We start from the raw sequence: 16,485 nt of genomic DNA on the forward strand, positions 1-16,485 counted from the left end.
GTGTACTGGTGTGAGTCTGGATCAGGAGAGTTCAGCAACGCAGTCAACATCACTATACAGGGTATGGTTTCATTGCATTTTCTTTTTCTTTTATAAAGTAAGGTTCACTGACATTTTAAGAGTTTGGCCCATTACTTTGCTACATGGTATTATAAGTAATTGTAGGTGACTAACATTAACCAAAATATGTTTTTCTATACTCTATAGATTTAGCCTAAGTAGGTTCATCTTACCTATATTATGATAATTCAATGTTAGTCTTGTTCATTAGTAAATGTCATCAACATTTAGCAGCACGTTTGTACACAAACTACTGCCAGAACAAAATCGCCTGTCTTTGAAAGTTTTGCTTTCTTTAACCGTCCACTCATAAAGCTCAACAGCATTTTTGTATTTGGTAAAAGTTCACTTGTATAGTAAGTTACATAAGTTGTATGTACACAATCACTGATCACTCTGTAAAATAACAACAACGAAAAACTCAAAGTGTGATCTCTTCTTATCATTAAACATCCACTCAGTCTGAAGTTCTGCACCAGCTGATCTCTGACTGAAGCCTCATATTCTTTGACTGTTTTACAGAACAACACATTATCCTGGCGAGCCCCGTGTATCCTGTGACTGAGGGAGATTCTGTTAGTCTGAGCTGCAAATTGAGAAGGCAACAATTTGCTTCCAATGTGTTTTTCTATCGAAATGGCGAACTCATCCAAAATGACACCAGATGGGAGCTAAATATCTCTGCAGTGTCAAAGTCAGATGAAGGCTTCTACAAGTGTCAATACTCACAAGAAGTGTCACCAGAGAGTTGGATGTCAGTTAAAGGTGAGTAGGAATAAAACGGATGCTGCATTTTCATTTATGCAAAACGTGGTTCTTTCTGAGAAAGAAATATTGTCAAATGCTTGAATTTGAAGTAGCTTTAGTTTCAGACTGTTTCACCTGTTGGATTCAGTAAAAAAAATGTTTCCTTTGAGCTGCATCAGTGGTTGTGATAGTCACGAGTTATTATGAATGGCTAATTTTACACTGTAGTCCATCCTGTGTATGTATATATTGTTTCGCAAGTGTTAACTTGTGTATCACAATATCTATGTCACTGAAACAGGGATTTTTGTTGTGCATGTACATGCATGTGTGCTGTTTATACCTCTGGACCTGTAAATGTATGCTTTTGTATTTATGTGTATGTGTTGTAGATTTTTTTTTATATTTATGGATCTTTGTCTTTACTGTAATATTTATTATCTTTATTAAATCACTCTGTAAATTCAGTCAAAGAAAAGTGCTTTATAAGTTTATTAACAGTTATCATTTATTATAGCAGGGTCCAGGTCCAGGCTTGAAGGCTCGTCATCTCCTGTCGCGTTGATTATTGGGCTGGTTTGTGGAATCATACTTCTTCTTCTTCTTCTGCTCCTTTTGTATCGCTACAGACCGTCCAAAGGTGAGACCTATTTATTCTATTATTAGATGTTTTGTGCATTCATTTCTCAAATACACAGATGTATTCTGATCTCATGAAATGGAATGGCAGTATAACAACTTACAATTCAAAACCATGTAACAACAAATATCTTTTTTCACAGATTCATGCTTTATCAGGTTGGTACAACGCTCGTCTCCTTTTGAACATAAGAGCAAAAACATTCCATGTTCCTTTTTTGAATGTATTTGCTACACTTTGTAGGGCGATCCGGTCTGAGAGCACCGATCGGGGCTCCGCCACAAGTCACGTGGTCAACCAGAATGAGGCTCAACCCAATGAACATTCTTCTCCTCTCGATGGTAAGCACAAGCTTGATTTATATATATAACCATCCAGCCATTAACTGTAACCGCTTTGCTATTCAGGGTCGCGGGGGGCGGGGGGATGGGGGGGCTGGAGCCGATCCCAGCTGACATTGGGTGAAGGCGGGGTACACCCTGGACAGGTCACCAGACTATCACAGGGCTGACACATAGAGACAGATAACCTTTCATGCACATATTCACACCTACGGGCAATTTAGAGTCAACAAATAACCTGCATGTCTTTGGACTGTGGGGGGAAACCGGAGCACCCGGAGAAAACCCACGCTAACACGGGGAGAACATGCAAACTCCACCCAGAAGGGCCCCAACCCGGGTTTGACCCTGCGACCCTCTTGCTGTGAGGCAACAGTGCTAACCACTGCATATACTGTATATATATACAGTATATATAAGATTCACGATTTTAAAATAAGTACCAGAAGTCTCAAAACAAGATCAAATTACTTAAATTGAGATTTGTGCTATTCTTGTTTTTAGATAAGAAAACGTAACAAATATGATAATTAAGACAAGGCAAAGGACATTTACTTGAATTAATATCAAACAGCCTTGTATAGTCAGTACCATGTAATCCAATCCATTCTCAAATCAAGTCATACTAGAAACTTAAATCAAAATATAAACAAGCTCTCCAAGATTGTTAATATTTCAGGGAGGGTGATTAGCAAGTCACAGAAACAACATTGCAATATACTGTATTTGACAGTGGTGTACACAGGAAGGCTGAACTTATAGCTGCAAATTCCTCACAACCATTACACTCAGAGTTCCAGGTGCTTCCGTCTGGCCATCGATTTAGGGTCCCAAGGTCTGGCCGGAACATATATAAGAAGTCTTTTATTCCCTAATCCATATAAGCAATGAACACGTCTGTCTATCTGTCTGTCTGTCTGTAGCTGTAGCTCACTGACCTAGAAATCGTTTTTGCAGCGGCAGTTAGAAATGCAACAACTGCTCGATTTGATGGGATCGATAACGAGTGATTTATATAAAATCCTGTAACTAAATAACATGCCTATTTCAGATGCAGCTGATCCCCAGGATGTCACCTATTCTTTTATTGAACTTAAAAAGATTGGAAAGAAGCGTGAGTACTCCCAATACATGCAATAAATAGAGAATAGAGATGTTTTGGCCTGAAGTGAATTTTTTTTAATTTTATTAATTCATCTGATCATTTAACAGGGAAGCAGCATGAACCAGAGGAGAGCGTTGTTTACGCTGATGTGAGGACAGGAACTGCAGGTACATCAGTCACCTCGGGTGGCTACTGCGTACAACCACTAGGCGTCACCAGAGTTTTAAACTGTCAGATCTTACACATACAGTATCTAGGGCCTTTTGCTCTTGTGTGTATTTCTGAGTTTGTGTTTTTCACATACAGTATGTGAGTGTTTGTGTGTCATTTGATTCTAATATAGCCACATCTCTTTTGATATGTGTTGTGCATTGTTTGCCACCAAATTGTGCCTTCTTTATAGTTGCACAATAAGTTTTGTTTGTTTGTATTGCACAATAATATTGCACAAAATATGTCTGACGCCGCTGTACAGTCGTGAAAAACACACAGGCATCCTAAATTTCCATCCAGCTGTATAGCACAGAATACGTCGGCTGAGCAAACAAATCCTGAGATCTGTCTTTTGTTTCAGACAATCTGATGTATGCCCAAGTCAACTGCCACAGTAAAGGGAAAGCCAAGAAAAACAAAAGTAAGTAAAGTCTGTGTTCACCTGCATTTGTTATTGCCCAACAGGTTGGCCTTGGAAAATTTACAGTATGTAATGTGTTCAATACTTTTTTCAATCATAGATGTTTATAATTGTTTTTTTTATTCATAATTCTTATTCAGCTTCTTGTTAGCAATGCATATTTATTTAATATTGTGTATGTATGCACGGCTTAGGAACAGTTTACATGCATTAGTAAATTCTGTAAAACATTATCATCAATAATTATTACATATTATGTGTATACTGTTTTATTAATTAAACTGAACATCTCTCTATTCTTAGGAAAATCAACTCCTAAAGCAACTGATGAAACGCTTTATTCTGAAATTAAACCAGGAACAGCTCTTGGTAATAATGCTGCCATATGATGTTCACACTTTAATGATTTATTCTCCAGATCATTAAATGGGTCTGAGTCAGAATTACATGTCAGAAAGCATCGTTGCATCATGAATAACAACATGTCTTTGTTGAGAGCCGTATCGACAAATGGTAGAGAGCATTTCATGAAAGTCTTGTGTGCACCCCAGCTATCCAAATATTAGTCATGCTCAGTATGTTGTACAGTTAAATGTGTTAGTAAATTATATCAAATAATCACATCATGTGGATTGAGGCATATTCTCAGTTAGTATTTATGCTCTGCAGTATTATTAATAATGATATGCATCATTTTGTTATTTCTTTTTAAGTTGTTGTAGGAATTTGAGCTTTAGTAACCAGCTGTGCAGCTTTAAAGTCGGCATCGTTTTCTGTGTTGGATGAGAAAGATCCAGAACATCAGTGTTTACTTTAATATATGTAATAATCTGCTATCAAACAACAGATATTACTTGTAAATGTTTTCTTCTATCTTTTTGAAAATGTATTGATATACTATATGTATTTTATTTTTATCTGAACAGATTGTATATTTTTTGTGTTTTGTGTAAATCTTTTTGAGCATTTTATGCATCAATAAACTTTTTTTTCAGCAGTAAGATGTCAGTTGTGTTTTTAATTGTTTATTTGACTGGACAGCCTAACTGGATAAGCACATTCCAAAGAATCCTTTTGACACTATAAAACTTGGCAAAAGCCTTGAGGTGGACCTGGTATTGACATTCAGGGACTATTTCTTTGGTTAAAACAAGATCCAATCAGAACTGTTCACTGGAGACATTTGCTCTGGACATGCTATTGGATTCCTTTAACTAAAATTCAAATGAACTTCTATCGTATTGGGGTGAAGGCAGAAATCTCAGAGCCAAATGCATACAAACCTAGCGGTATCTCATCATGAAAACTTTTACATGTGATGCTGAGGCAGAGGCACAAAGAGGCAGAGTGCCTCCCCTTCGGGTGGACCCAATGGGACCTTATTTCAGAAACAATATGTACAGTAGTCAACGTTGAGAGACAAATATTTTTTTGATCCAGTTTGAATTGCGTCATGAATCACACATATGGTGTTATTGAGAAGGAGGCTAAAATAACGCTCCAAACTTGTGCTATATTTTAGCGAGGAAAAACTGTCATTTTTCAAAGGGGTCCTTTGACCTCTGACCTCAAGAAATGTGAATGAAAACGGGTTCTATGGGTACCCACGAGTCTCCCCTTTACAGACATGCCCACGTTATGATAATCACATGCAGTTTTGAGCAAGTCAGAGTCAAGTCAGCACACTGACACACTGACAGCTGTTGTTGCCTGTTGGGCTTGAGTTTGCCATGTTATGATTTGAGCATTGTTTTTATGCTAAATGCAGTACCTGTGAGGGTTTCTGGACAATATTTGTCATTGTTTTGTATTGTTAATTGATTTTCAATAATAAATATATAAAACTGGGGAAAAAAAGTTCAGAAACTTGTGTTTGGTGGATTATTTCTCTGTTACAATGCTAATTGGCATTTTATTTTACATCATTGGAAAGCCTGTTTATTAACCTTCACAATGATGTCCAACTTGTAAGGATAATGCATTTGTGGGATGAGCAGCACAGCTGATTATGTGGGTAGCGGGCAAGTAAAATTTGCCAAAATGCTCTTCCAATGGTAAACAGTGTTGCTGCAGTCCGCTCATCGCCGTATGGGCAACAGACTGCTGCACAGGCTGCATGACATGGAGGATGTTCTGTACTGGGTGCTGCGTCACCCCTCATTGGACTGACTTTTAGTGACACATTACGCACACACGACATTTGTTCCCACGCAGAGCCCGCGGTGATTTATTTAACAAGTCTTGTAAGCCACTGTTTTACTGCTTAATCTTTCATTTAATATAAGAAAGTAGAGATAAGTAGACAAGTGTAAAATCTGAAGTCACAGCACCACCAATAGGTCAACAAGAAGATTTTCAGAAGCCAAAGACTGTGAAAGCCAGAATGATGACATTCATGCAGTATTTACTTGAAACTGGAGGACACATCTTATTGGATTACGCAGTCATTTTGTACATTATTATTTTGTATTTTATTTCTTTTAGAAGAAATATGGGGCTCAAATATATATATTCTTCATAAAATATAAAAATTTAATTTTCTTTTATGATATGCATTTATGTGCTGTGTTCATTGCAAGCAGATTAACCAAATTTACCTTTACTAGCTGCTTCCAGTTGAGGTGGTTCGGGCATCTAGCACGGATGCCTCCTGGGCGCCTCCCTTGGGAGGTGTTCCAGGCACGACCAGCTGGGAGGAGACCACGGGGAAGACCCAGGACTAGGTGGAGAGATTATATCTCTACTCTGGCCTGGGAACGCCTCGGGATCCCCCAGTCAGAGCTGGTTAATGTGGCCCGGGAAAGGGAAGTTTGGGGTCCCCTGCTGGAGCTGTTGCCCCCGCGACCCGATCCCGGATAAGCGGTTGAAGATGGATGGATGGATAGCTGCTTGCAATGTAAACCAAGAATTAAAGTCTGGTTAGGAAAGCAGAAAATGTATTTCAAACAGAGCTTAACAGAGGCATTCAAATTTAAAATTGGTCACTCTTTCCATAAAACCTTATTTGGACTTGTTTTAGGTTGGTTCTGCTAGTGTACAGACTAGCGAGAGAGATGCATCCTTGCTGATTCAAATAAGCCTATTACACTAATCACTAAAGGACTTACATTTTAGCATCTTATGTAATTTTAAAAGTTGAATATACAGTACAGGATTCCAATATACTGTATGTATAGAGCTGGAAGAGGAGGCACTACATTGCACTCACTACAGCAAACCTAAGTTTGTCTAATTTGTAGGTGAGGATGTTTTTATTGAGTATGTTTTATTGTTTGACTTGTTAGACCCCAGTCACTGTGCAGTTAAAAAAGAAATGTCCATAAAGGACCACAGGGGGGTGTCAAACTACCCTTACTGATACCTACAGGAAGCAAGTACTCCTTTTTAAGCCTGGGACTAGGACTGCTTATGTCCCAGGATGCCATGTCAAGGTGACTCATAATGAGCCACATTCTCCAAATGCTGTAGTACTCCATAACTTAACTTTTTGAACTCTTTCAATTTAAACTCGTCATTTCCTTTGACTTATTTGACAGCTAAAAATATTATCCTGCTTTGCTCAGTTCCTGGGGTCAAATTCCTGGTAGCACTGCACTAATGCATGGAACTGGTTGATCCATCTGACAGACCGACCGACTGATCTTGACAACGTCTTTAATTAGAAACATGACATTAATACAAAATCAATGAATTTACTTGGACCTGCAGTACAAATAATGAGGAAAAGCAGTGGGAACCTTTATGTCAGATTTTCACAAACTCAACCTTCTGGTTTTGCCTTTTGTCTTCTTATGTTACATATTGAGAAATATTGACCACTCACTTCAGACACCGTTGTATTCAAAACATTGTTATAAAATGTGTGCTTTAATTGCTATATTATCTATTACTGATGCATTGCACTTGACTAAATTTCTACCACTTAAAACAACCTCATTCTACATCCTGTACAGCATAGGACCCCTCCTCTTTTCTGTGTAAAGAAACCACAAGCTCTGGTGTGAATGTGATGAAACCTGTGCATTTCTTGTTATCGTAGCAACACATCTTCTATGTGTGAAGAGGAACTAGAAAGTCACACTCATGCTGAGAAGCATTGGCTTGGCTTGTTTCTTCTCAGGCTCCAGTTGCTACAGTATAAAGTAATCTGTATAGCACAATGGAACAAAACACATGCAACGGTTAATTTAGTGTTTGTTCATTTGATTTCCTTTATTTCTGTTTATATCTGAAGTTATTGTAGCAACATGAGGTAAAAACAAAGGCATCTCATATTACAGATATGCTTACTCCATCTTACAATGTAGCATCCCACAAAGTCTTCAAAATGAAAAGTTGGTATTAAAGTTTGGTGAGTCAAAAACACTCATTATTACTCTGTATCTACTATATATATATATATATACTTTTTAATTTCCACAAGTGCACTTTTGTGTTCTAAGCTATTATATTATCACCACAATTGTTACTGCTCTTTTAAGTGATAAGGAAAGCCTGTTTATTGACCTTCACAATGATGTCCAACTTGTAAGGATCATGCATTTGTGGGATGAGCAGCACAGCTGATTCTGTGGGTAGCGCCCAAGAAAAATTTGCCGAAATGCTCTGCAAATGGTAAACAGTGTATTCTCCTGTTGGTATTAACTCTTGTTTTGAGCACCTGTTTGCGTTGGGCATGCTGGGTGCTGTGCCCTACTAAAGGGATAATTTTGTGTCTGCTCCAAGCATCGGCATGCCACGTTTATCTAATCTGGATAAGGCCCGTGCGATAGGGCAAGTTGAAGCTGGTGTTCCGCAAAACCAAGTTGCAGCATTATTTGGAGTCAGCCCTGGTACCATCTCCAAAGTGAAGGCCAAGATCCGTGAAACCGGTGATGTAAAAGACAGACCGCGAAGTGGGCGTCCCAGGAAGACAACACCCGAGGAAGACCGGTTCATCACCCTTAACAGCACTGAGGAACCGTAGGCTGTCTTCTAGAGATTTGCAGGCAAGGTTTGCAGGACGTTATGGCATACAGATCTCTGATCAGCAATCAGGAACAGACTGCACACAGCCAATCTCAGAGCTCATAAGGCTACCAGGAAGTCTGCAATGACTGCCCCTCACCGTCAGGCCCGTTTGCGCTGGTGTCAACAACACAGACAATGGAACCTGAACATGTGGGGGAATGTCATGTTCAGTGATGAGTCCAGGTTCTGTCTGCGAAAGTTGGATGGCAGGTCAAAGTATGGAGACGACGCAGAGAACGCTATGCTGATTGTTGCACCGATGGAGTAACAGCTTTTGGTGGGGGCTGTGTCATGGTGTGGGGCGGCATCTCCCTCACTGGCAAAACAAGGCTTGTCATCATTGAAGGCCATCTCAATGCAGTGAGATATCTGTTGGAGATTCTGCAGCCAGTGGCGATCCCATATCTCCACAATCTGGGACCTAACTTCATCCTCCAAGATGACAACGCTCGCCCCCACAGAGCCAGGGTTATCACACACTACCTCCACAATGTGGGAGTAGAGAGAATGGAACGGCCTGCCAAGAGTCCAGACCTCAACCCAATTCAACCCTTGTGGGATCAGCTTGGGCGTGCTGTACGTGTTAGAGTGACCAACACAACCACGCTGGCTGACCTGCAATGAATCCTGGTTGAGGAATGGAACGCCATCCCACAGCAACGTGTGACCAGGTTGGTGACCAGCATGAGGAGGAGGTGCCAGGCGGTTGTGGCTGCGTATGGATCTTCCACCGCTACTGAGGCTCCTGACGGTGTATTAAATGAATAAAGTGTAAAATAGCCAATATATCTTGTTTGTTCCTTGTTACTGATAGAGAGTTCAATCATCCAATCCACCAAACAACTCACAACAAGAGTCAACTCCAAACCTCATCACAATATAGGCAGTATATGCCCACAACATGCACTAAATAACACACAAAATGTTAGGTATGTATATGATGTGATATGATTAAATTAAATGTTTCATGGATGTGCAATAAGTACTTGTTAATGCCAATGTTTTAAACGTGTTTTAGGTACCAGGCACAAACCTTTGCACAAAAGGCAGGCTAATATATCTTTGCAGTGGGCAGGAAGTGTAAACTGCCAAACTATGCTGCGGTTAAAGCCACTAGGAGTTTCTCAGCTTCGGCAAAAGGGAAGTTGGACAAAACCTTTGCTCTCATGTTCTATTCTATATATGAAATTTAACTTCTCTCTTTTTGTTGCATTACTATTAATGCAAAGTAGAAGAATTTCTCAGCAGAGCAGAGAGTGTCGGTGCTGGATGTGAGGATGGGGCACACTTTGCTCTGTGTGCTGGGCCTACTCTGTGAGTACATCACTAACTTTACAATTGTTTGATTTTCAAAGGCAGAATCGTGTTTTTTTTATCAACATGGTAGTTTTGTAGCGATTATCTTAGTTGCGGATATGGCTTGGTTCAGACTGGAGGGCCGTGTTAAGTACACCACTGGACTAGTAATTTTCACAATGCATGTATAGCATATGGTCCAAGGTATTGTTATGTATATAGCTTTTGAATCTAATTTATTGCTATTTATTGTATTTTATGTATTTCATTTTAAAGAGTTATTTTTTTTATTTGTGACAACTTACAGAATATAATCACAGAAATGCATGATACTGATGATTGATAAGCAACAGTTAAAGGGACTGTTTGTAACTTTTTAAGCGTATAAATGTACCTGTTCGGGACACATGCGTGCTCGCGTGTGGCCGGAGCCCCTCCTCCTCTGTCTGCTTGCCTTCACTCACACAGTTCGCGTTCGCTCGTACTCGCTCCACCTCTAGACGTGAACACGCGCACACTACACACTGCAGAAGAGTTAGTTTAGCTCTGACAATATCTAGTGAATGTACAGTGGACTTTTGTGCAGAAATAAATGCTGCAGCTCCTCCAGACCAACAGAGGTTTCCCGTGTCTTGTGAAGTGACGGGTGATATTGTGGTTTTAGCTGACGTGTGTCGCCTCACTCTTTTGAGCGATGCTAGTTCATGTCTATTTAGAGCGAGCAAGCGTGAGCCCGACGCTGACTTTCATTGACTTAACGGCCACAGGTGTTGCTGTTAAGAAGCATTTCTGAAAGTTACAAATAGTCCTTTTAATATTAATAATAATAATTACTGATTATAATTGCCACTGGTACTACTCCAGCTGGATTTTAAATGCCTTTTTTTTTGTCTAATGAAGTTTTAATCTTTATTTTAGTGCTGAATACACCCCTCTACGGACAAAATGAAGGTGACAATTTATTAAATATAAATTTTATATAGGTATTATAGGATATATATATATATTTTTTTTTGTTTAATATTTACTCACTCAATATATATCTCCTATTTATCACATGCTGTATCACTCTTTGTCACAACTTCCTTTTGTGTTTTGCCACGCATGTGTCATTTTACTGTATGTATCAATACTAATTATTAAATGTCTAGATTAGTGCCCAAGAGTGTGAAAGAACTTGTATTTTCCTCACACATTTTTTCCAGTAATTACTCTTTTTGAAATTGTGCAGTTTATTTATGTAGGGAGATCTGATGCTGTGCTGACCTTGATATCAAACTGTCTGTAGAGTCTGTTACCTGTTTTTCACGCATTCATTTGATCATCTTAACAGATCAGAATGATGAGCAAGAGGAGGGTGCTAAGGACTCTGGTGAGGAGACGAGACCAACAGGTCGTACAATCAGTTACAACAGTCTGCACAAAGATTTCAATAAAAATGAGTTATGTAATCAATAATTACACTGAGGGCAGTTGAGTGTCGGCATGCTGTTCAAATGATCTCACTCAATTTGAATAGTGACACGGTGCGCTGGCTGCCTCAGTGGGGTTCTGTATCGACAGCGAGATTGTTGGGATACAAAAATCCTCCAGAACAGTTTCAATGCTCCATTGCATTGATTGAACCTATGACTTCACACTGTGACTTAGGCAATTGCCAGGGTTGCATGTAAAGGCAGATTTAAAACTAGAGTCAAAAATTCAGTTTTTGAAACAAAGACATAAAGATGAATTGCTCCATAAGTGACAAACTGATGTTTAAAAATGCTTGATTTTCATTGACTGCAGTGGTTCACGAGGATAGAATTCAAAATACTGTCAAAAATAGTTTTTGAGATGAAATTCTGAAATTTACCACAGTACATCTACCATGACCTCAAAATGTTGTCATTTATTTTCATGAACATTGGGAGTTTTATTTAGTGAGAATTTGCAGTAGCTGTGTACAATACTGTTTACACCAAAATGTGTTGATGCAGTGTGGGCTCAGTTTTTGATAATGTAAAAATCTGGCTGGATCGTTTATGGAGGACTGACTGAAGATGCAGTGTAGCAAATTTGGTATCAATTGAGCAAAAAATGTGGGATAGGGTTAATAAGTTTTACAGTTTTTGAGAAAAACAAAGTGATGGACTTCATAATTCTTGCTAGTTTGAAGCATATAAACATTTCTGCACTCTTGGGCCTGTATACATTTTGGTGGAAATTGCATACTGTAGCTGCCCGGCCCCTAAAAAGAAGGGCAGAGTTGAGCTGTTCACATAAAGAGGTTCATATAAATTATAGGTTTGCTTTCACAACAAACCATCTGATAAATGTTTCTTTGTGAAAGTTGAATACAGGACTAAAAATTAAACCCATCCTCTGTGTCCTGCAAAAACAATATTCTTCTTATAATTATTACAGTAATGTAGCAAACAGGGAGGGGGACTATGGAGCTGTAAGACATGGGTACATGTGCTTATTTAGTAAACATATTAAGTGTGACTTCTACAGCTTCTTCTAAATCCAACTTAATGTTTTGTGTTTGAATGTTCATGACAGTTTACAGATATTATATTCATCAATGATATCATATCACACTGCTAAATCACTTACATGTCAGATGAAGTGTATGTTCATTTGATTGAGTTTATCAATAAACTGATGCTCTACCTCTGTTACATAGGTGCTAAGGCAATCCTGGAAAGTCCTGCATTCACTTTGTTTGAAGGAGACTCGGTGATTCTGCGCTGTAAGCATGCTACTACAAGAAATGAGGCGAAAGCTACATTTTTCAAAGGCAGATCAACCCTTCAAAAGGACCCAAACCATCAGCCAGCAGAAATGGCTATTAATCCAGTATCCGTGTCACATAAGGGCTGGTACAAGTGTAAGTTTGATGAGGGGGCAGAATCCGAATCAAGACAACTGAAAGTGAAAGGTAAGTAGCTGTCAAATTGTGATAAAAAACATTAATATTTATAGTGTTACACCAACAATCCCAAAAATAGGTTACAAAATAATCTAAGACGTCTAAAGCATCCACTTGATGTATTTCCTGAGCTTTAAGTTGTAGTTCACTGTCTATATTTAGCAAAAAAAATGTTTAATCTTACAATAAATGCTACATAAAGTAAGCAAGTTCTGAACAAGTGAATATTTTTTCTGCATTCACCCAACCAATCACTAAACAGACAGAAGTCTTCAAGTTCAACAGATTCTGTCACAAGGGGCCCAGAGAGCTCAATGCACTGACACTTAAGAAAATGCTGCAAATACATAAAGTATTGTATTGTATTGTATTGTACACAACACAGTGGAAGTTTCCAGGGAAATCATACGACTAATGAATACCTTAACCATTTGTCAACAATTTTGGAAAGCAAGCTAATTCTAGATTTCACATTCTGATTGCATGATTTCATTATTGGATATATTGGATACACCTAGCATCAGACGTTTATTGACTACTTGTGTCTCCCCTAGAAATTTCTTTTGTATTTAAACTTATGTTGCTGTGTACTACTCTTCTCTATTTTCTTGTGTTTTCTGTATTTGCAGCCGTGTACGTGTTGTCAAACTATGTCTCTTAACTTGCTTTTGTTCTGTCTGTGTTTTTTTCTTAAGCTGCAGTTTGTCGAACTTTCTCTGCCACCAATCAAGGGGCTCCAGACATGTACATGTAGAATTCCCTAGTGTCTGGAGATCTATTATGTACATACAAGTGCAAACAAATCGGTTCATTTAAACAATAATAATAATAATGTGAAACAAAAGTGTTTCCTTTGTGTTATGTAAACATGTAAATACATTTTTGATGCTATGTCCATTACAGTAATTTCCTTGTTTTACTGTTTTTCTAAACTAAACAGAACGTAGACGTCAGGTCACACTGACAGCAGACAAGACAATCATACCAGAGGGAGGCGATGTGAAACTGACCTGCTCTTTGGAGGACCCTACTGACTTAAATTATGAATGGTTCAGACGTACTTCAGACTCTTCTGACAAACTTTCTCTTCAGACTGAAAATGTTAATGAACCAGACAGAACCATCTCAGCGGGAGGCAATTACACCTGCAGAGGATGGAGATTGAAACCAGATGTCTTCACACCAGAAAGTGATGCAGTCACCATTCAGGAAATTGGTGAGTTTATTAATTTCCTGCTGAATAAAACAACCGACAATTTTAATGTTCTTAAACAATTCTTGAGGCGTGGAAGAATTGTTGTTTAGAAGAAAAAGAAGAATGAATAAATTATGTTAACTGAGAAAAGTTCCTTCATCATGGCAAGAATGGGCCATCTATTTGGACTTCTTCAATTTGTATAGACACAATAGAGGAATTGGGGGCTTCCTTAAGTCTGTTCAGTTTTATTTCTAAATATCTGGAATCCGTTAAGACATCACTTGACATTAAACACCATTCTGCTGATTTTTGTTACAGTAGTTGAAATGGTTTTGTCTTGTTTTATTCTAGATTTGAAATAGGTTGGGTGGTTCCTATTTTGGATTGTTTAAATATATTTGAAGTTGAGTGAAGTTCGAGTCTATAATGTCAAATCAACATATCCCTGCTAAAAATATATTTTTGTCATATTTGACAGTAGCACATCCATGACACAGTTAATCTGTGAACAAATCAGCTTCCTTTGCCTCCTTTTAGTGCTCATTATGGCATTTCCAAGATCCCACTGCGCCTGAGTGAAAACAACCAATCGGAGCCGAGGATTCGTCTAATGCAGCTCACAAACTGCGACCAAACTGTGAAATTAGGCAGCGTTGATCAAATAAGAATTAAGATTCTGTTACTGTAATGCCTATTTCTTGCCTCAAATATTTTCAGAAACATATTTTAGTGTACTGTGTGGCTGTAATATAAGAAAGTTTGCTCCGACCGGTGGGCGGTGCTTGATTTTAGCTTGACTGTTTTAAACATGGTGGCCGGGTCACAAACTTTCTCATTTTACAGCTAAACAGTACTCTAAAATATGTTTCTGAAAACATTTGAGGGGAGAAATAGACATTATAGTAACAGAATATTGAATCATATTTGATCAGTGCTGCCTAGTTTGACCGTTTGATGATGATTTGACTTTGCGAGCAGTGATTGACAGCTGTGTGAGACAAATCCTTGGCTCTGATTGGTTGTTTTGCCTTAAGGCGCAGTGAAATGCCATAAGGAGTCCTAAAAGGGAACCTGATTTTTTTTCAGGTTATCTGTCTCATGTACAGGATATAGTGGCAGCAAATATGACAAAAAGTCATACTTGCTTTAATGTCAAATCACAACATGTTTTTTATTTTATCAAGATTTTAAGTTGCACAAACGATCGGATCTCAATGCGTCCTCAATGCGTCTTGAGTGCGTTCACACCTGTACTTAGAGCTGTTCACTTGTGATCCGATCACTGAGGACGCATGTTAATACCAGGTCTGAACAGGGCTTTACTTAGAGTTCTTCCATATTGTTGGGATCAAACTGTCTAGTCTCTGTACTAAATGCATCCTGTGGAAGGCTTCTAGTATTTTTGGACTGTTGTGAGCCTCTGTAAACTCTTTTATCCTTGAGCAGCTGCTAGTACTGTTATTAAACTGCTTGGTACTTAACTGACCTTTGAGCAGTTTCTTTTACACAATCTGCATCATTATAATTGTTGTGTTATAGCTGATGAGTTTATTTTGCTGCAGAATAGAACAGCATGCATTCACATCATTTACAGCAGAAATAAACAAGGATTGTAGAACACTGTTTAATTTTGAATCCTGTTTTTATCCTAACTGGGTATTTTTGATGTGAACAGTTCCAAACACGGCCACTGTGACCCTTCACCCCAACTGGCCTCAGATATACAGCAGTGAGAAGATCACTCTCCGATGTGATATTGAGGGAGGTGGAAACACTGGCTGGACGTATGAATGGAGAACACCCAGAACAAACACTCTTACAACACACGAGGAATACATTATTAGTGAGTCCCACAGTGGAGAATACCGTTGCATGGGTAGAAGGGGCTATACCTTTACACAGTGGAGTGATGCCAAGACATTGACAGTATCAGGTAAGTCTTTTATTCATACGTAACACTACTGTATTATTGAACAAAGAATGTGTCACTCACATGCTCTGTTTATAATGACTTTGTTATTGTTCAGAATGTGAGTATAAGTATTTAGTCTGTGATGAAATAAAAACACTTGAGTTGAGTGTCTCGCATTAGTTAGACCATATTTAATCCATCAAGAAAATATTATCCAAATAAGGCAACAGAAAACACTTCTTTCATCAACAATTATGTAGCTCTCTTCAGGTCACGCACTAACAAATTCAGTTTTTTACTGAAAAGGAGCCAGTAATTAGAGTACTGCAGCTTCTGAAATATAATAATTCACAGGGAAATGTACTGGACTGAATATCAAGAATATAAAGTAACTTATAGGGTGGAACGATGGTACAGTTTAGCAGGTTAGGTTAATCATTGGTAAGGTTAGTTTTCATTAATCGCCTAATTGGCTAGTTTCTCCTCGCGGCAAACAGCTCCTCAAAGCTCTCCATTTTCTCTGCCCATCCGCATCCATGTAGTTAGAAAAATGTGGATGTGTGCGGACAGGCGAAAACCCCTGCAAAGGGCCGTGTCTGATTGTGTGACGTCACTTTGGCCCCTGCGG

At 38.6% G+C, this 16,485-nt stretch overlaps 1 protein-coding gene across 1 annotated transcript in view; it reads left to right on the forward strand.

Moving 5' to 3' along the window:
* The window catches only part of LOC141760374 (uncharacterized), a 115,235-nt gene that overhangs the window by 10,135 nt on the left and 88,615 nt on the right, over nucleotides 1-16,485 (forward strand). The window contains exon 8 of the mRNA XM_074623098.1: nucleotides 15,621-15,878. Coding sequence (XP_074479199.1) covers nucleotides 15,621-15,878 — 258 coding nt within the window. The remainder of the gene's footprint in view (nucleotides 1-15,620; nucleotides 15,879-16,485) is intronic.

Source organism: Sebastes fasciatus, chromosome 22, assembly GCF_043250625.1.
Source record: "Sebastes fasciatus isolate fSebFas1 chromosome 22, fSebFas1.pri, whole genome shotgun sequence".
NCBI classification, from domain to species: domain Eukaryota; kingdom Metazoa; phylum Chordata; class Actinopteri; order Perciformes; family Sebastidae; genus Sebastes; species Sebastes fasciatus.